The 21934-nt window shown below is 37.9% G+C and overlaps 1 protein-coding gene across 1 annotated transcript in view; it reads right to left on the bottom strand.

The window, feature by feature from the left end:
- Positions 1–21934, bottom strand: part of KIAA1549L (KIAA1549 like) — a gene marked incomplete at its 5' end in the record, with an annotated part of 185302 nt that overhangs the window by 78108 nt on the left and 85260 nt on the right. The window contains 5 exons of the mRNA XM_083357765.1: positions 2592–2755; positions 5857–6028; positions 7449–7600; positions 9507–9566; positions 15853–16015. Coding sequence (XP_083213891.1) covers positions 2592–2755; positions 5857–6028; positions 7449–7600; positions 9507–9566; positions 15853–16015 — 711 coding nt within the window. The remainder of the gene's footprint in view (positions 1–2591; positions 2756–5856; positions 6029–7448; positions 7601–9506; positions 9567–15852; positions 16016–21934) is intronic.

Raw genomic sequence — 21934 nt, 5'->3', positions numbered from 1 at the left:
AAAGAAAGTTGACAAGCATCCATGTGGCATTTTGTGGTGGTGGACTCTGAATCATGTATGCTGCACAGCATTGATACAGGTAGTCCTCAACTTACAACAGTTCACTTAGTGACCATGTGAAGTTACAATGGCACTGAAAAAGTGACTTATGGCCATTTTTCACACTTATGATCACTGCAGCTTCACCATGGTCATGTGAGTTTCATGCAAGTGATGCTTGTGATGCTTGACAACTGACTCACATTTATGACAGTTGCAGTGTCTTTACGTGCTTTCGAACTGCTAGGTTGGCAGAAGCTGGGACGAGTAACAGGCACTCACTCTGCTATGCGGCACTCGGGATTCGACCCGCCAAACTGCCGACCTTCTGATCGACAAGCTCAGCATCCTAACCCACTGAGCCACCGCGTCCCTTGTTCTGTATACATTATGCCAAAAACAAATTGGTGTTGCAGATTTGTATAAGGACCAGGTCTCAATTTCTTTACACTCCTCTGAGCATTTGTTGCTATGTGTTCAATTCTTTAAATCCTTATGATATGTTCCATGTTGACCTCGGCCAGCCCTATGCCTGTTGCTCATTATAACCAGTGTTGTAATGTACCTCTATCCCTTTACCCCTTAATAACAGGCACTCACTCTGTTACACAGCACTCGGGATTCGACCCACCAAACTGCTGACCTTCTGATCGACAAGCTCAGCGTCCTAACCCACTGAGCCACCACATCCCTATTTATAATTATTAGGGATATATATATATATATATATCACAACAAGAAATCTGAACACTGGGATAAAAACTACAGCACGAGCAAGGCAAAAAAGGAAGAAAGGCGCCGCCTCTATTGTGTCTGCAGGAGCAATGGATATCCACCAAATTTTATCAGGCAATACAGTAGACCAGGGAAACCAGCCCATCACCAGTATGAAAACACCTCGATGGCACGGATAACACTCCCTCACATTCACCGCGTATCCGAAGCCACGGCACGCATATTGGCCCCCTACAAGGTCAGTGTTGCACACAGACCTGATCAAACCTTGCAGGCTCGCACCACGCACCCGAAAGATCCACTACCCAATGAAGCAAAGTCCTCAGTCATATACAGGATGGCATGTAAAAAGTGCCATTATAATTATATTGGGGAGACTGCAAAACAACTGAGAACCACGGTACACGAACACGAGCTTGCCATTAAAAGACAAGAACAACACTCACAGGTGTGGGCACACATGGCCACACACAATCACACCTTCAATCTGGCAGAGGCTGAGGAAATCGCCTGTGATAACACCAAGGGTGGACGATTATTCAAGGAAGCTTGGTTTTTTGACCACTCCTCGATCAATCGGCATATTGATCTCCGCCCTGTGAATCAAGCCCTCAGGGGTTGGGAAGAGGATCAGCGCGCACGACGCAAATGCAGACGTAAGCGCTCACAGAGCACTCCATCAAACCAAGACCAGAACTGCATAATTACACAATCACCCCCCCACCGCGGAATGTAAAAAAGAGGAAGAACAACTATTTAGAGCTTCCGGCATGAAAACACGGGCAATGACAAGAGCAATGACTATAGCTAACAGGACTGACAGTAATCCTCTTCCAACAGCAGACACTCAGAGAAAATCACACTCCATAGGAACAAATGCGAGGCGACTCGAAAGAATACAGCCGGTTAAAACAAACAGAGCAGTGACGCGCTCTATGAGTGGAGTGCAGAGCAGTCTCCCCACTCCAATGATTTCATCCTGACGACGTTGGTAGTTAGCCAATGAAAGCTTGATTTTTAATAAAACTGTTTTAGTTTTCTAACTCATCCCAGTGTTCGGATTTCTTGTTCTGATTTAAATATGCCTGGGATTTGTATTTTTAGTTTGATTAAGGGGTGTGTGTGTGGGGTGTGTGTGTGTGTGTGTGTGTGTGTGGGTGGGTGGGTGTGTATAACCATCATTACAACAGAAATAAAATAGTGTTTGCTTCTGTCTGCATATTTAACTATAATTTATTCAACCAAAACTTTGATACAGAAATAATAAAACAAGTATGTGATGCCTTGTACATGCCTATCTCCTTACTACAAAATTCACTTGTAAAGTAAAAAAACAGAATGAAAAGATGCTTTAATGAGTAAGTCTTAATAGTCTTGATATACAAAGTCCATTACTTGCAATTCTCTGTGTGACCACTGGTGAGGAGTGGGATGGGTTGGGGAACTCTGAAGTTTGCCACTGCTTCCAGTTTTAATGATATGGAGATTAACTAAAAAATACCTTTCACTTTCTGTTATTTGAAACAAAAGGACACAGAATAAAATATAGAATTCTTACTATGAATTAGAGAGATTTAATAACCCTATATTTACCTCATTTTCATCCAATTATCAAAAACAAACAGGGTCTTTTCGGATCTCAGTCATGTTGGTTCTTGTCAGTAGGAATGGTTTCAATCTGTCTTTGAACACAGGTTAATGCCTTCATAAAACTTGTCTAAACAGAGCACAATTAACTCATCTTGCACAGATGGATGAAGAATGTAAGTCTGAAGAAACAAATTCATATAACTGAGCCCAGGATGAAAATAACCTACCTTGGCTCTTTGTGGCAAGTTCATCATGGTGTCTGCCTTGAAGTCATTTTTGTTCTTCCTGCATAGAACAGCTGTGATGATAAGGATGATGACTGTAACAACTGCTATGGGAGCCAACACTGCTGCAATGATCCATAAATTGTTGGGTGGGTTTTTAACTACAGCTGCATACATCAAGTGAAAAGGAAAGAAATGAACTTATAAAGTTTACTCGTAATGAATCAGAGCAATGATCTATTTGACTGAATAATTTTTTCTCTAGCCTTCTCCAATCTAAAATCCTTCCAGATGAACTGGAACTGAAATTCTTGGCTGCTAGTCTCACAATGGTTAGTCTACCACTAGTTCAGTCAGATTTTTTTCCCTATGTTAACTGAAAACCTTTGAGAAGACGTTTTCCCTAAGATACCAACTATGGTATGATCTATCAGCAAGAAATTGCCCCTCACCCACAACTATATTCAACAGAATCAATTTTATTTAAACATTTATATAAAAAAGCATAGGACTAGGACATTATAGATATAGAATATATTACAGGAATATGTGCAAGAGTCTTCTATTGTTAGAGGCTACCAATATATTGTAATTTTTAATTAACATCTCTCTGGTGTTGTAAAGTTACTGATAAAATCATTTATGGCATAGTATTAACTCTGCCCAAAGTAAAAGTTGTTGCTGCTTCAGTATGAAGATATCTGACAAATAAGCAACCAGTCTGAAAAGTGCTCTTGGCACCTAAAAATCGGGAATGTTGTACACTGATACTCAAAACATACCTTGGGGCTTCTTTTTGACCTAAAGTGGTCAAAAAGTCTATTAAAAATGAGTTTTACTACTAGGTTTTTCTTTCACTATTTTTAAATATACCTTTTCAAACAGGTGAAATTAGTCTGTTACAGGGGGAAAAATCAATTTTAGCATTATTAGAATAGTTTTAAATCCTCCACTGTCATTAACATGATTTCTAAGGCAAAGCAACATTATCAGCATGACTAAAATTGATTGCAAAAGCCATCTTTTATGACATAAACTGAAATGCATGTAGCAATGGTACAAGAGACTTCAAAAACAAAAGTTCCAGAGTATAAACTGTCCACCAAATTTGACTGACAGCAGCATTCCTTTATGCATTTTCAAATGGAAAGCTAATGTACGCTTTCCATGAGTTCACTATATGAACAAAAAATGAAAGTATCTGCATGGTCAACTATTCAAGCTTATTTAACAATTTTATGTTTGGCTCTTTTTACCAAGACTACAGCTGAAATCCAGACAGAGTGAGGGCAGGCCACTGTGATGGCTATGTTTAAAAAAGGAAAAAAAAATAGATCCTAAACATTATAGGCTGGTTAATCTGCTAAATGTCAGCTTAAAATTATGTTTCAGTCATCTGACTGGAAATTTACAGATTGCTGGGAACAGCAGAACTTGGTAGTTGTTAAGGAATTTAGCATAATTTAGCATAATTTAGGAATCTGAAGATCACTAGGCACACAGAACTAAGGGATTTCTTTACTCAGTGATCTGTGAAAGAAGGATGCATACAGTATTGCTTTATTTTATTCAACTTCCATATGTACTATGAAATCAACAATCATAAACTAAAAAGAAATATTGTTATACTATATGCAGATGTTTTCACAATATTTCTATTCTCTAACTGATTTGAAATGGGTTTTACCTGCACTTAATATCTACAGAGATGATAAACATATTAGTATTCTAATTATTTTTATTGCCTATTTTCAACTATTATGAAAAGAACTCCAAGCCTCTGAAAACACAATAGTCCTAATTACATAAAAATACATAAATACATAAAAAAGCATCAAACGTATGAAGCTTAACCAAGTGTTAACACTACTGTAAAAAAAATCAATACACAGGTAAGCAGAAGGAATCTGGGTGAGATAATAATAGTCTGCATAAATAATACCTAGTTCAATAGTCTATTTTATATAAAGCAGTTCCTATTTCTACTGAGTCCAAAGTGGGAATGTATTAGTGAGCAATTGTTTTAAGTCTCATTTACTATTTTTCCTGGTGTAAACTCCACAATACTAACTGAATGCATTCCAAAATACATTATATTCTGCAATCTAGACTACATTGTAATATGTAGAAATAAACACAGAGATTATCTGCAATGTCAGAATAATTTATCATACACTTATTTCTTTATCTACAATGTATATACTTAATTTCAGTCTTGACAAAACTACAGAAAAACAGCCATAGCTTAACTGTAACTTAAAAACGTCTTGCTCTGGAGAAGATATCTTGACCTACTTCAGAGTATTAGAATTTTAACTTAGCAAATTCAGATAATGATCTGTTTTATTCACCACTTTGTCTTCTTTTATATCAGCAAGTTATGTATATAAGAGAGGTTGTTCAGTTATCTATATACTCCTCTTATGTTTCTCACAGGAACTGTGATAAACAAGTGTGGTTAACAGTTTCCAAATAAAAAAGGACAAGATACCAATTTCAAACAATTTCACATAATAGCTTATCTTAACCATTCATTACTCTTTTTCACTTTGTACATAATAAAAAGCTGCAGAAAAGTTGCGGTTAAGAACAGATATAGGTGGCTCGCTTTTCTGCTTGGTTAAATAAAGAAAAAAGCAAAGAAGGCACATAGCTTCTCAAAATCATTCATCTCTTGCTTCAGTAAGACAAGAAGACAATCCAAATTGACATCTAAGAAATGAGCAGGATATGGAATGTTGTTATGTAAACCACATATCTTTTACTACCAACTATAACAGTGTGCAGCTTTTCATCTATCAATTTCTTAAAAATTAGATAAATCTAAAAAAAAATCACAACACAGGCAGCAGGCAAGAAGTCAATAAGGCAGCTTGAAAGTAGACTATGCAATCCAGAGCTAAGACTAATACATTTGTACAGTTCGTGTCAATTTACTGCATTTGAAACAGGCTGAATCCAAGATTTCTTTTAATTCTTCACCTAGGCTAATATTATGGTATGCTTACACTTCCTTTAATACGAAGGTCAGTGTAAATTATAATCTCACACATAACATTCTCACACGTATTTATGCATATGTGCTATATTCTCAGAAAGCTCTTCCACGTCACTGTTCTAAAAAATGTGATGTAGTATTCAAAAAGCAACTAAGCAACTACAGAAGATAACATTTTTTAATAAACCACTGCACTAGATTTCTGCTACATTTTCATAACAATCATAAGAATTATAATTATAAGAGGGAAGCAAAGAGAATATTTCTTACGATCAGCTTGTACTTGAACAACATATCCTAGAGTCAAGGCCATCCTTTGTGAATCAACCGTAGTCAAACGTTTAGCAGCTATTGTGCCCAACAAAGGTTTCCCATTGTATAAAATATAGTAAGTCAATTCAGCAGGCTCCCGGGGACCTGGAATTCGCTGCATTTTTACCATCTTAAAAAAGAAACAAAAACCACACAAATAAAGACCTTAGGAAACAATTACATCTGTAATGTTAATACACTCATTTCTGTATCCTGCAAAAGACAATATTAATTTGTAAATAGGCTTGTAAATTTAAAATACACTTTCAATTAAATTTGCAATATTCATGAATATTCAGAAGGAAGTTATTTAGTTCAGAAATACCAGTGGGAACTTGTTTGTATCCCATATTGACAAGTTATACATATACAGGGCTACAAATCTCAATATTCTAGATACTAACTCTTTGTTCAGGAATTGATTTCCTTGGCAGAAAGCTCACAAACAAAACCTGGGTAGATTAGTTCATTTGTAGCAGACATGGATGAACCAAAAATAAATATACACAAACCACCTAAACACCAGGATTTGCATTGCAGGCCTACTCTTTTCACCTTTCAGGATAAGCAGAACTTTCGCTGTTCTCTTGAAAGTCACTTGCTCTATGTTCACATAATAGCCCTCTGCAAATTTATTTATATTCCTCTCACATCTCCAGTTTCTAGGTACTAAATTAATCTGAGTGATTCCAGCTTCTTGATGCTTCATAAATTCTGCTCCACACAAAACACTGAGGTTCATGCACCAAATAGCAAGATCTTAATCCTGCTCTTGCATTTTATTTTATTTTATTTTTATTTATTTTAATCCCATTTATATCCCGCCCTTCTCCGAAGACTCAGGGCGGCTTACAATCTAAGCACAAATCAAATGTGCTTAGCAATAGCCTTTATTCTATGTATATGCCTGCTTATTAGGGCTTTCGCCCACCCCCAAAGCGGCATTATTACAAAGTCAGCTTATTGCCCCCAATAATCTGGGTCCTCATTTTACCTACCTCGGAAGGATGGAAGGCTGAGTCAACCTTGAGCCTGGTGGGATGCGAACCTGCAATAATTGCAGGCAGCTGGTGTTACTTAAGGAGGCATTAGCCCACTGCTCCACCAAGGCTCTTTCTTTTTATGCAACCATGTGCAAATCAGATAACCAACTAATGGAGGGGAAGAATAATTGGAATACCTTCATTCATATGTGCTATAGGTAAATTAATATATTTGGTACAATATTTCATATTACCTCATAAAACAGAAAACTTTGGTGTAAAAATCTCTCCCACTAGCAGCCATGCTGATAATACAAGCTTTCAGTGGAATACATAAAACCTGAAATACTTCCAAGGGTCTCATTCTTGAACCAAGAGAAGGAGGAAAAAAACAACTGTTGAGTTGTTCTAATTTTAACTTACCAAAATTTATAATAAAAATGGACAGATAAACCTTAAATTTCTCACTTCACTACAATATGAGGTTTCTGGTTGATACCCCCAAGCCATACAAAAGCACTGCAAAGAGATAGAAACTTAAGCATTATCTTTAGTTCTTGACTCTACCTGAACAGTAAAGCTGCCAATAGTAGTGGCTCGTTTAAATCGTCTTTCTTGTTGATGAGTCATCATGAACAGTGGTGCTAAACGTTGCTCCATGAGTCTTGCAAAACTTTGGTTATTCACCCCCAGCAATGTAGTGTCAACTCCCAGTATAACTACAAAAATTGAAGGAAAACATATACTGCAGCAGTGAGTTAAAGATTTATAAACATGTATGGTTTAAAAAAAATCTTTCAAAGCTTGTAAGTGTTGTGTGATTTTTTTATGTACAATATTCAATACAGCATAGGGCCTGTACCTGTGTCAAAATACTGTGTGACCTTTAATTGGGCCTTTAAAATATATCTTAATCCTACCACATATCTGTAAAACATTTTTATTGAAAAATAGCTTGGAAGCAAATTCCACAAATCCTAATGTGGACAGTAGCTTATACTATTTTACAGCTAATCTTATTATTGGAAGATTATATACTTTTTAACCTACACTTGTGCTCTAAAAGGTTAAATAGTTCTTTTATTGGTATCATTTTACTTTAATTATTGTTAAATATATGATTTAAATATTGATATCCATGTAGAGACCACCCTTGTAAGTTATGAACAGATGACAATTACAATAAAAAATGAATTGCTACGTTAAAATGATCATAAAAATATGAACAAAATGTTCTCATGGGTAGTCACAACTGTTAAAGATCACTGTGAAATAAATAAGTACCTATATACATATACTATACTGAACATTGTACATAAAAAAAACACAACACTTGAAAGTGCCAAAAGAGGGGGGGGATCCCTAAAAGACCAGAGAAATAGAGTTGCAGCTTATTTATTGAGAAATGGAGAACATGAATTCCATTAGATTTACACTGGGAATCACAGGATCACAAGAAATATTTGTCCCTCCAAGAAATGACTGAGTTCTATTTATGTTGCAGCACAAACAAATTGGAAGTAATCTGCTGCATAACAAAGTTTTTTTAAAAAATTCAGGAGATAAATGTTCTCTACGGAAGTAATTCAAACCAAAGCACAGCTGTACAAAACCTGCAGATTTAGAAAATTCTACTTTGTCTACAAAATTGCAACATGAACGAATTATGCCGAAGCATAGTTGCATTACAGAAAAAAATATTGTTCCATATTCTTACTTTCTTAAACAGAGAAAATATGCAACTTGCATAGTTAACCATGCATACTGAGAACATGTTTTCTTAGCTACTGTGTTCTAAAAGCAGAAACAAAAATACAAAAAAACCAACTCCCACTTGTATTTTTCTAATAATGTGTCTTTTATTCTATTAGACAAATTGGATTTTCTCAGAAAATCAACCACGGGTAGAATTGTTTTGTATGAAGGGGGAGATTATTTTAAAAAGGAGATATAGCAGGGAAAAATCAACCCTTCTCATATGCATGCTGAGAAGAACAGTGTAAGTATGTTGCTATGAAACAGCCAGGTGTAATATGTGGCCAATATATATTTATAAATCAACACTTTGTAATTATACCTCATTATTTTTGTTAAGATTCTGAAACTTGTAAATTTGGGGCATATTATTTCTGGATATGAAATTCATAGTTTTTTCAAAGAACTAACTAAATGAGGCAATAATTTGCAGAAGCCTCAGATCTCCGCTCCTTCCGGCGCGATCTTAAAACCCATCTCTTTAAACAAGCTGGCCTGGCCTGATGGGAGGGGGTGGGATTTTTATAAATGGACTTCAATTTTTAATCTGTATTAATTTATTATGGGCAGTTTAATTACGTTTTAATAATTTTTAATTTTTGTATCTAGTTTTTATGTATTGCCCTGTTCACCGCCCTGAGTCCTTCGGGAGAAGGGCGGTATATAAATTAAATTAATAATAATAATAATAATAATAATAATAATAATAATAATAATAATAATAATAATTAACCTTTTACTAAGTAACCTAAAACGGCAGATATTGCTCTCATTTTAACAGTCCTCACAGTGTCAAGGTTCTCTCATGTGAAAAAGAATTAAATGTAAGAAAATTAGGAAAATGTTGTCTTAAAAAAACCAAAACTTTACCTGTAATCACCCAGTAATCTCTAGTTGCTTCTGAAGTATCGAGATTTGGATATTCTAGTGCTTTAAAATAACACAGAAAACAAAGCAATCAATTACTCAACTAACTTCACATTTTCCAAATTATTTTTCTTGTGCTGTGCCAAAAGTTTCTTCTGCAAAATGTCAGGTTTGTTTTCTTACCAGGAATCCCAGCAAGTATTCCTTATTTCTAAATGTCTCAATAAGCTGCAGAATCACATAGTCGAGCACACACAAAGGGAAACTCACACAGATCATCCGTACTTTCCAAATAAGTTTTATAAGGTTACATTATAAATTGTGCGCCGGAGAAAATATTTAAGTTGGTGTTCTTTGGAAATCAAGCCTCATATGTAAATTATTCTTTCTCCTATCTGGCATATAAACTGAAGTCATACTTCCCTTCAGAATTTGCTAATCAAGTTTTGGGTAACTGTAAAAAGAAAAGACAATTAGTGCAGGTTCGAGTCCCACCAGGCTCAAGGTTGACTCAGCCTTCCGTCCTTCCGAGGTAGGTAAAATGAGGACCCAGATTGTTGGGGGCAATAAGCTGACTTTGTAAAAATGCCGCTTGGGGGGGGGGGGGGAAAGCCCTAACAGGCAGGTATATACATAGAATGAAGGCTACTGCTAAGCACATTGTGCTTTAGATTGTAAGCCGCCCTGAGTCTTCGGAGAAGGGCGGGATATAAATGGTATTAAAAAAAATTAAAATAAAAAAAATGTTATTATAGTGAAGGTGGGAAAACTCCACTTAAAAACCAGTTCAAAGGGCTAAAGAAAAAAGTCAGCTATCCTGTTCATCCAGTGATGGGCAGAGACAACAGAAATCAGGGAAAATCATGTCCAGCGGCCAATCAGAAAATTAGTTTCCTTCTTTCAGGTGATTTTTTTTTAAAAATGAATCTTTTGAGGTTTGAGTTTTCTCCTGCAGAAGCAACTGAAAGCAAGGAAAAGTAGATTTCCCCAAAACAGAAGCAACAGGGCTACATTTACAAATTTAGGCACAAGTTAGGATTAGTAAAATTTGCAGCCATTTAGATTCCTTATTACAGAGGTCCCCAACCTTTTGGGCACCAGGGACCGTTTTTTTCTGTGGACCAGAGAGTGTGTGGTTTTCTATGCTACCTGTATCCCACGGCTTGTTTGTGTGGACCAGTTGCTGGCATGCTGTGGCCCAGTACCGGTCCACAAACCAGGGGTTGGGGACCACTGCCTTATTACATTCATTGAGATCTTGTCTTGTCTTGTGAAGCTGTGAGAGATCCTCTAGCTGAGGGAGCAATTAGTTCTTGAATTAATAGTAATTAAAATCAACCTTTCCAGAAAGCAATTGTTCATTTCTTCTTTTTTCTTCCTTCTAATTTCTTCTAGGTCACTGAGTTTATTATAGACAAAAGAAAAAGAACGAAACTCCTCCTTTTGAAAGAAATATTTCTTTCTTCATTATATGCCTTCTTGCCAGCTCAAACTGCTCAAGGAAGGGGACTGCCACATGCCTCTTCTCTGAAAAATGAGTGAACAAGAGGGTATTCTGGAGAAAAATGGCTGTTTGTGAGAAGATTTTAAGACCCCCTTCTAGACTGTAAAAGGGGGTCCCAAGATACTACCTCATATGTCTACATGAACCATATTATAGTTGTTCTAATATTCTGGATTCACAACTACAAATTATGTATATGTGTTCAAGGTTATTTTACTCAAACTTCAGAATATATTTTTCTCACAATAGAGTTATTTATTTCTCTCATATTGTATTCCATCTTTTTATGTATAATTCAAGATGGCAAACATGATATTCCTGACTCCTACTTTCCCCACATGATTTGTAAATACCTCTTGAAAAGACAAAAGATATTATAAAACTAGTCAGAAGAATGCTCATACAGACCCAAATTTACTCTCCCCTACAGGCAGGTCTTCTAGAGCAGGGGTCCCCAACCTGTGGGCTACGGACCAGTAGTGGGCCGTGGACTGCTGGCCACCGGGCTGTGGGACGGGCTGGCCAGTGTGCGCATGTGTGCGCACACACTCAGTTGTACTAGTGCTGCGGCCGCAGGGTGCAAAAATAGGATGCCACGCCATGGGGCACACAAAGAGGCTGCCGCTGTGTTGCAGGGTGCAAAAATGGGACATTGTGCACAAGAACAGGGCAAGGTTAGCAAGTATCATGCAAGCGCTAGCCCCACCCAGTTTGCATCACACGCATACTCAAGTGATGGACCAAATTTTGTGTGCACAATTACCAAAACCTTCACTGTGAAATGTTAGCAAATTTAGGGAAGCATACGTTGCACAGAAAAGCAACTTCAAAAAGAAATAGTCTGTTTAAGCAATTTCTATACTTTGCGAGGGGCAAAAAAAAAAAAAGCGGGGGATAAAGAAAATTTATCAGACATAGGTCATTGTAGGAGACAATTTTGAATGGAGAGAAACAACCAGGGATCTTTACAGCATTTGTTTCTCCCTCAGAGACATGTGTCCACTTAGCAACCATTTTGCTTAACAATATTTTTCTTTTGATTTAAGGAATGGATTGCAGTCACTAAACAAGGGGAAGATATTTAAACTAAGCAACAGGCCTCCTCTGCAGCAGTTCCAATTTCAAAACTCTTTCTGTATGAAGCTTCATATAGCCCCCTGCTTGTGAATATTCTACCAAGAAATTTAAATTGTATTGTCCTTTTGATGAGCTTTAATCCCTAATTGACTGAATGAGAACATCTACCTTGGAGTATGATTTATTCTGTGGTTTCTCTACGTCACAAAGAGCCCTTCAAGATTGGGGGCAGATTATAATATACAACTAAAATGCAATAAATAACTATTTTCCAAATTGATACCATCCACACGTTCTGGCCATGCTGGGGAAGATGAAAATTGCAATCTGGATTGGTTAAAGCTGATGTGCACAGCCAACAGACCCATAACTGTAGTTACAATACATATCCATACAGATAATATATCCAAAATAAATGCTAATTCACTCATTAATACATTAATGCAGCACTAACAGCATTTTAATTTAAAAGACAGGTACACTGATTTGCCAACATTCACATATGCCATGTAAGAAACATATTTTTTGAGCAATCAATCATCAAAAGTAAATTTCACTACAGCAGTTTTATTCTACTTATGACTTTTTAAATCATGTATGAAGGAGATTTTACAGCCTAAAGTGAAATGACATAGTTTGAAAGTGCTCAGTGCAAAATTGTGCAGTAGAAAATTAATAGGCTCTTTCTAGATTGATATTTACAGAAGAGAAATCATGAACCTTGCATGCTCTTCAGATTTATGAGACAACATAGCAAAAAAGCAAAAACAGGCGAGGCCTCCAATATAATGAAAAGAAACATGAAAAGGTACAATTTCTGAAGGATTTTCCTTCAGTGCCAAGTTTAAGATAAAACCACTCTTGTATTTTTAAACTTGTTTATTATTCTTCCTAAAGCTTCAGCTTTTTATGTTACAGTGCATGTGGTCAAGAAGTTCTACCTCACAGAATTTTGCATGAGGCCTTGTAAAATGTGATTATGTGCATACTCTGCAACAAAGAAAAAAATAGCATCATGTAATACCACTCACAAACTTTATCTGTTGTTGTTGTTAGTTGCGAAGTCGTGTCCGCCCCATCGCGACCCTATGGACAATGTTCCTCCAGGCCTTCCTGTCCTCTACCATCTTCTGGAGGCCATTTAAGCTCACGCCTACTGCTTCAGTGACTCCATCCAGCCACCTCATTCTCTGTCGTCCCCTTCTTCTAGTGCCCTCAATCTTTCCCAGCATTAGGCTCTTCTCCAGTGAGTCCTTCCTTCTCATTAGGTGGCCAAAGTATTTGAGTTTTAGCTTCAGGATCTGGCCTTCTAAAGAGCAGTAAGGGTTGATCTCCTCTAGGACTGACCGGTTTGATCGCCTTGCAGTCCAAGGGACTCGCAGGAGTCTTCTCCAGCACCATAGTTCAAAGGCTTCAATTCTTTGGCGCTCAGCCTTTCTTATGGTCCAGCTTTCACTGCCATACATTGCAACTGGGAAGACCATAGCCTTGACTATACGCACTTTTGTTGACAGGGTGATGTCTCTGCTTTTTAGTGTGCTGTCTAGATTTGCCATGGCTTTCCTCCCAAGGAGCAAGCGTCTTTTAATTTCTTGGCTACAGTCCCCATCTGCAGTGATCTTGGAGCCCAGGAAAATAAAATCTGTCACTACCTCCATTTCTTCCCCATCTATTTGCCAGGAATTGAGAGGGCCAGATGCCATGATCTTGGTTTTCTTAATGTTTAGTTTCAACCCAAGTTTTGCACTCTCCTTCTTCACTCGCAACAAGAGGCTCTTTAGTTCTTCTTCACTTTCTGCCATTAGAGTGGTATCATCTGCTCTAAACTTTATCTAGAGTTCAACAAATACAGCCTCTTACTCTCATTTGCCAGCTCTATTCATTCCCAGTTCACCTGTTACAAAAATATTTGGTTCCTTAATTTCCCTTTCACACTTTCCCAACACTTTGCAACGACTTTCTTTCCATGCCTTTAACTGTTTTTTTTACTGTCTCTCCATCTATTTCCTCCATCCCTCGATGCTTATACATTGCCCTGCTTCTCCCCATTCACTTTGATGCTATTTTTATCCATTTTTCTCTCCTTCATTTCTTACTAGCATTGTTGATTCTAGCTTATTCTGACTATTCAGTTCCAAAAGAAAGCAAAAAATTTGGTAAACTTTTTTTTCTTCAAAAATGGACTATGATAGTGCTTAGAAGCAGAGTTAAAGCATGGATATAAGGGCTGAAAGAATAGGACAAATTTGTTCCATCAACAAAGTCACTTGATTAGAATATACGTACATATTGTTCTTTTAAATCTATTTTTAAATATTTATAAAACTTTGATTGCCGGCAAAGTAGTCATTTCATGACCTCATGACATACTTTGGAAACCAGTCTGGTGAACTTTTATTAAGCCCTTTCAGTCTTTCTTTTCAGATGTATTTTAAATAGAGATTTTCCCCATCTTCCCTTTTAAGGAAAGATGGTTGGCAAAGTAAACTAACATTCATTATTTGAAGCAAACTAAATCAATGTTTCATAAATACTAAATATTTCCAAATAGTCTATCCATTATTAGTAAATATGTTCTTGAGCTGAACTCACCTCTTAGTGATTTTTTGATTCTGTCCATGTAGTTTTTTTGGGCAGCATATGAAAATGGATTGTTCCTTTCCCCAGAATATCTTTTTAACAATCTAGCCTGCAGCTCTACTATTTGTTACTCTTTGAAGGACAAATGAAGTCCTACTCTCCTTTATGGGATCAGCCAAGGCCAGCAAGGGGTTATCACCTCCTGAAACCTCATGTAATATGAATGATTACCAAGTATTAGGGGAGTGTGAAAAACATGGATATTTGATCCAGGACAAATGACTGTTATCTTTTAGGCCAACTTGAGATAGATGAGATGCCTAAACCCCACGCATGTACAAGTGAAGCTTCACGCGCTTGCCCACCACTTCAATCGCCTGGTTCCCAACAGGCTGCCGCCTGGTAGTGACTCACAGCCCAGGGGTTGGGGACCCCTAGATTACAATAACAATTCCAAAGAGAGGATTTTGAAACTTTAATCTTGCCTTTTTTATCATTATTGTTCTTCTTGCTAACTATTTGGTCATTAATATAGCATTTTTATTTTTTTATTTTTATCCCATTTATATCCCGCCCTTCTCCGAAGACTCAGGGCGGCTTACAATTTAAGCAGAAACCAATGTGCTTAGCAATAGCCTTCATTCTATGTATATGCCTGCTTATTAGGGCTTTCGCCCCCACCCCAAGCGGCATTATTACAAAGTCAGCTTATTGCCCCCAACAATCTGGGTCATTTTACCAACCTTGAGCCTGGTGGGACTCGAACCTGCACTAATTGCAGGCAGCTGGTGTTACTTAAGGAGGCATTAGCCCACTGCTCCACCAAGGCTCTTTTTATATAGTATATAGATGATAGGCTAATAACTTGCAAATAGATTTGGTAGTTTGTTTGTTTTTTTTAAAAAAATGGGCCTCTTTCACAAGGGGTGGGAAACTAATATTGTTGCAAAATATATTAATCAGTTGCCCAGTAGGGGGGATAATATGTATATATGTGTTAGGGTTTTTTAAATGCATTTTAATGTCTTTTTTGTTTTGTGTTTTCTTCTTTGTTTTTTTGAAAGAATTTTTTTGAAGTTTTAAATTTGTATTTTTGTATTTTAACTAATATTTTTGTATTGTATTTTGTATATTTGTATTTTAGCTTTTTTGAATAAAATAAAAATAGAACAATAAAAAAGAACTTACCTTCAGCAATAGTTAATGGTGGGAAAGTAAGATAGAATCCCACCAGTTCAGCTGAAAGCTGATTAAGAAGGTTGCTTGAAACTGTGCCATTTAAGACTGTACTTTCATTTCTCACCACATACAACAGAGTGACAGCCTGAGATACATTTGATGTGTTCAGGATCTGAAAAAATAAAACAATTGCAACAGAGACAGAGTGGATAACTTCAGTTTGATTTATTGCTCTTTCCATGTACTGTATTATTATATTAATTCAAAGATCAAGGGTAAATGACTATGGAGATTCTCAGTCATCCAGGTAAATGTTAATCATGCCATTACTGCAAAAGACACATGCTCCCAGGTATTTTCACTCTTCGGATAGACAATCCAACCAATCCAGCAGGCAGGAGAAAAGAGTATTGCTATTTCACAAACAAAAACTCATCTTGGAAGCACATTCTTTATATGTACAATGATGGGTCATTTGGATGCCTGTATATAAGTAAGAAAATAGTAATATTTCTGTTGTTACGTTTGGTTCTACTCCATTTTAAATTTTAAAAGCTGGGCATTCAAAACATTCAAATCCCATTTGTTCTTTTTTTTAATTGAAAAGTTTTTAAATACATTTTATCTTTAACAATCCCCCCCACCCCCACCCAACCCTTCCTAGCCCTCCCTAACCCTCCACCCTCCCCTTCCCCCCTCCCCCATGACCGAATTCCCAGAGCTAAATACAAGGTATAAAAGTAAAAACAATCATAAAACAACCATATGCTAACAACAATAAACTATTAAGTCTATCGCACTCTAGCTCATATAAAATAACTACAAGCAATACTAATATCACATCAAAACTTATACAAATGCTAAATGAAACTTTTTGGTCCCATATTTGTTCTGGATGTAATCAATCCACTTTTTCCACTCCATAATATAACGTTGTTGCGAATGTTGTTGTTGTTTTATTCTAAATTATATGCTAAAGATAAGATTAATGAAGCAGATATTGATGTATATTTGAGGAATGCTAACATCCCGGTTCTTACACAAGAACAAAAGGAAGAGATTAATCAATTGATAACAGAAGAAGAAATTCTTTTAGCAATTAAACAATTGAAGGTGGATAAAGCACCAGGCACGGATGGACTGACTGTGGGGTATTATAAAAATTTACAATTGGAGATGATAAAGCCATTAAGGGAATTGTTTCAGACAATTCAAAGGGGAGGACGGGTGCCTCCGTCTTGGAGAACTGCTTTTATTTCTCTGGTTCCGAAGGAAGATCAGGATGTCGCTCAAGTAAGAAATTACAGACCAATATCACTTTTGAATACGGACTACAAGATATTTGCTAAGGTTTTAGCTAACAGATTGATGAGGGTTTTGCAACAGATAATTCATGGTGACCAAACTGGGTTTATTAGTGGCAGACAAATGAAAAATAATGTGAGGCATATAGTAGACTTGTTGGAATTTTTGGAAAGGAACAACCAGATCCCTGTGGCGCTGATCTTTTTAGACGCCGAAAAAGCCTTTGATCAACTGGATTGGCAATTTTTGATGAAAGTATTAGATAAAATGAATTTTGGGGATAAATTCTTACAACCAATTAGGGCATTATATCAAAAACAAACAGCCCGAATAATAGTAAATAATAGTTTGACTGAAGTATGTAATATTGAAAAGGGCACAAGACAAGGGTGTCCATTATCACCTTTATTATTTGTTTTAACATTGTAGATATTATTGATTAAAATACGGAATTCGGAAAAAATTAAGGGAATTCAAATTAGAGATCAGGATTATAGATTGAGGGCGTTTGCAGACGATCTGGTTGTTACAGTGACTCAGCCAAAAAATTCTGTTGTGGACCTGATGGAGATAATAATGCAATACGGGAAGGTTTCTGGATTCAAGGTTAATATACAAAAAACTAAAATATTGGCTAAAAATTTGACAGTATTGCAATAGGCCCTTTTAGAAGGGTTAACTGGATTTGAGATTGTTAAAAGGGTTAAATATTTGGGGGTGTATTTGTCACCCTCAAATGCAAAGTTATATAAAAATAATTATGAAAAATTATGGGGAAAAATTCAAAAAGAATTGGAAAGCTGGAAAAAATTACAATTGTCTTTATTGGGAAGAATTGCAGCAGTGAAAATGAATGTTTTGCCTAAATTTTTATTCTTATTTCAAATGATACCTATTCTTAAAAAGGATTCAAATTTGGAGGAATGGCAAAAGGTTATCAATAAATTTGTATGGGCAGGGAAAAGGCCACGAGTTAAATTTAAGATTATGCAGGACACGCGTGAAAGAGGTGGTCTCAAATTGCCCAGTATATACTTGAGTATAAGCCGACTCGAGTATAAGCCGAGACCCCCATTTTCACCCCCCAAAACTGGAAAAAGTTCGTGACTCGAGTATAAGCCGATCCGCCGTTCTGCAAGACTCTGCCGCCAGCAGAGGCTCGATCCGCCATTTTGCAAGCCTGAATACACAGGAATACCCTGTGTGGCCACGGCTCTCGGGGAAGCCATGGCTGTCCGCTTCCTCGCTCCACGCTGCCATTCGGGCCCGCGCGTTCCCCGGGCAAATCGTGGCACCCAGCAGGCGAGGAAACACGCCCGCTCCAGTCGCCCCCCCTTCCCTCAGGAGACGCGAAGCAAGTGACCGCCCGGAGCTTACCGAGGACTTGCGCGCGGCCGAGGCTTCGGTGCTTCCAGGATCGCGCGCACCTCTCCCAAGCCGCCGCCGTCCGGAGACCTGCCGAAGTTTGGGGAGATTTGGGGAGGTGCGCGCGCACCTCCCCAAACCTCCCCAAACGTCAGCAGGTCTCCGGATCTCCGTGCCCTGCCTGCCTGCTTCTTTCCGCAGCGGAAAGAAGCAGGCAGGAAGGTCACGGAGATCCGGAGACCTGCTGACGTTTGGGGAGGTTTGGGCACCTCCCCAAACCTCCCCAAACGTCGGCAGGTCTCCGGATCTCCGTGCCTTGCCTGCCTGCTTCTTTCCGCAGCAGAAAGAAGCAGGCAGGCAAGGCACGGAGATCCGGAGACCTGCCGACGTTTGGGGAGGTTTGGGGAGGTGCCCAAACCTCCCCAAACGTCAGCAGGTCTCCGGATCTCCTCCCCAAACCTCCCCAAACGTCGGCAGGTCTCCGGATCTCCGTGCCTTGCCTGCCTGCTTCTTTCCGCAGCGGAAAGAAGCAGGCAGGCAAGGCACGGAGATCCGGAGACCTGCCGACGTTTGGGGAGGTTTGGGAAGGTGCCCAAACCTCCCCAAACGTCAGCAGGTCTCCGGATCTCCGTGACCTGCCTGCCTGCTTCTTTCCGCAACGGAAAGAAGCAGGCAGGCAAGGCACGGAGATCTGGAGACCTGCCGAAGTTTGGGGAGGTTTGGGGAGGTGCGTGCGCACCTCCCCAAACCTCCCCAAACTTCGGCAGGTCTCCGGACGGCAGTGGCTTGGGAGAGGTGCGCGCAATCCCGGAAGCACCAAAGCCTCGGCCGCGCACAAGTCCTCGGTAAGTTTTTTTGTTGACTGGAGTATAAGCCGAAGTGGAATTTTTCAGCCCAAAAAGTGGGCTGAAAAATTCGGCTTATACTCAAGTATATACGGTATACTATGAAGCTGCTGCTTTATCAGCGATAAGTGATTGGATTAATTTAACACAAGGGAGATTATTAAATCTTGAAGGCCACGACTTGTTATTTGGCTGGCATGCATATTTATTGTATGATAAGAAGGTAGATAATGTGTTTAAGGTGCATATTTTTAGACATGCTTTGTTGAGAGTTTGGAAAAAGTATAGACGTAAGTTAAATTACAAGATACCTTTATGGGCAATACCGAAACACGCAATAGAAAATATAAATGTTGGGTTCAAACATGATGTGACTACATACAAGGAAATCCTAAGTTTGGAGAGGAACGTCTGGTGTTTGAAGCCATATAATTTTCTACGAGAAGAGAAGATTGTTCAAACTTCGTTTCAATGTGGTCAATTACGGGCCAGGTGGAAAGAAGATCAGAAAATTGGTTTTTCAATGACTGATGAAAATCTGGTAAAGCAAATTAGAAATCAGGGTCCAGCACATATCAAACGGATATATCTTGCATTGATAGAAATTGACTCAGAAACAGAACTTGTTAAAGATTGTATGATAAAGTGGGCTCAGAATATTCAAGAAGTTATCACAATGGATACTTGGGAAAAGATCTGGGTGAGGAACGTAAAATTTACGCAAGCCCAAAATTTAAGAGAGAACTTTTATAAAATGTTTTATAGGTGGCATTTAGATCCTAAAAAGCTCGCAAGTATGTATCCGAACTATCAACCTAAATGTTGGAGGTGTGGTGGCGAAGACGCAACGTACTTTCATATATGGTGGACCTGTAGAAAGGTTAAAGCTTTTTGGATTAAAATCTGGTGGAATATGCAGAAGATATTTAAGCAAAGGATAAAAGTTTTCTCCGCAATTGTTTTTATTGGGCATAATTACGGATACTACTGTTGTGGACACTAAGTTGATGTTGAACTTAATTACGGCAGCAAGACTTTTAGTAGGCCAATATTGGAAGAAGGAGGAACTGCCGACTATAGAAGAATGGACTTTAAAAGTTTCTGACCTGGCGGAAATGGCAAAGATATCGGCTTATTTGAAAGACCATTCGCAACAAATCCCATTTGTTCTTATAGTTTCTGCCAGCCACCTAATCTACAGGGCTATCAACTAAGCAAATCACAACCAATTGTCAACTGTAAAAATGAATGTGGCTGTAGCCATTTTCCCCTATTCATTTTCAGTTGATACATAGAAAGGGGGCAGGGGGGATTGCCAGATGCTTGGCTAGTCAAAATATTCTTTTGTCCCGTGGGAACGAAGGTCATTGGCTGCTCCCGAGACTGCAGGCTGGGCATTTCGTGAAAAGCCCACTAAGAAGACGTACTGGGGAATGTAGTTGCTTGCATAGCTTTAGAGGTGGGATTTCTTAACTTTGTATTGGGGAATTGTTACATGTGTCTTCAGACCTGGTTTCACTTATGACGTGCCAATACTTTGTAACTAATAAACATGTTCTTTGAGGAATTTCCAAGCCTTGGAGTTCTGTTTTATTTGTCTCTGTCTATCGGAAACTTGACACCAATTTTATAGTATGGAAAGCAGAACTGAGGGGAAAATGGAAGAGGGAACAAGCAGGAGAAGTAAAAATGGCATGTTCCATGCATGGGGGAAGACAATATTTCATTCAGGTTTCTTCCATTAAAACAAACAGGGAGTGGAGTAAGTTCAAATGGGCAATGTGTCTTATCTTCATGGTAATGCCATTTTCAGCAGAGTAATATAATGTCCACAAAGTTTACCACATGCTTTCAGTGCACATTATGCAAGTCTAATTGCACAGACCTGCAGCAAACATCTGGGGCAGACAAGACTGCCATCCTTTCTTGATGCTCAAAGAAGAAGCAAAAGAGCACACATAATTCTTCCTCATCTCTATTAGTTTAAAAAGTGCCAAAAAATATGCTGTGCATCATGCATGAACTGAAGGAATGAAACAAATTCTTGCTTACAGGCACATTCTAAATGTAAGAAAACTCAAACAGATTTAATACAATGAGATAAAGATCTCATCTCTGATAGGAAGATTCTATTACAAGATTCTGTACTGATGAAGGACAAACATTTCATAAGGGAGGAATATACAGGTATCAGGGCAAATCACTCCTATCTCTCTCATCCATTGCTGGCTTTTTGTTCTACCTGTTTTGAGGGTACATTATTCTAAGAACCATTAAATTATAAAATAAAGTAACATATATACCAAAAGGTGTTAAAAGTTCAAATGGATAATAATATAGATAAGATATACAGCTCATATAAACATTATTCAAAGGCCAAATAAATTATTCCTTGTTCTGAATTCAGGATTTTTTTCATAAAGCAATTACTGTAGGTGATTTATACTCTTTCTACACAAAGTAAACAATTCACAACTGCCAGTCAAGTTTATCAAGCCAAATTTTTGACACATCCCTATGGATTTCTGGCATGACTGGTCAACTAGAAAGGATCCTATCAAATTTTATTTTGATTT

Source organism: Vipera ursinii (genome assembly GCF_947247035.1).
Source record: "Vipera ursinii genome assembly, chromosome: 1".
NCBI lineage: Eukaryota > Metazoa > Chordata > Lepidosauria > Squamata > Viperidae > Vipera > Vipera ursinii.
The sequence above is the reverse complement of the archived record's forward strand: the minus strand, read 5'-3'. Positions and strand labels throughout refer to the sequence as shown.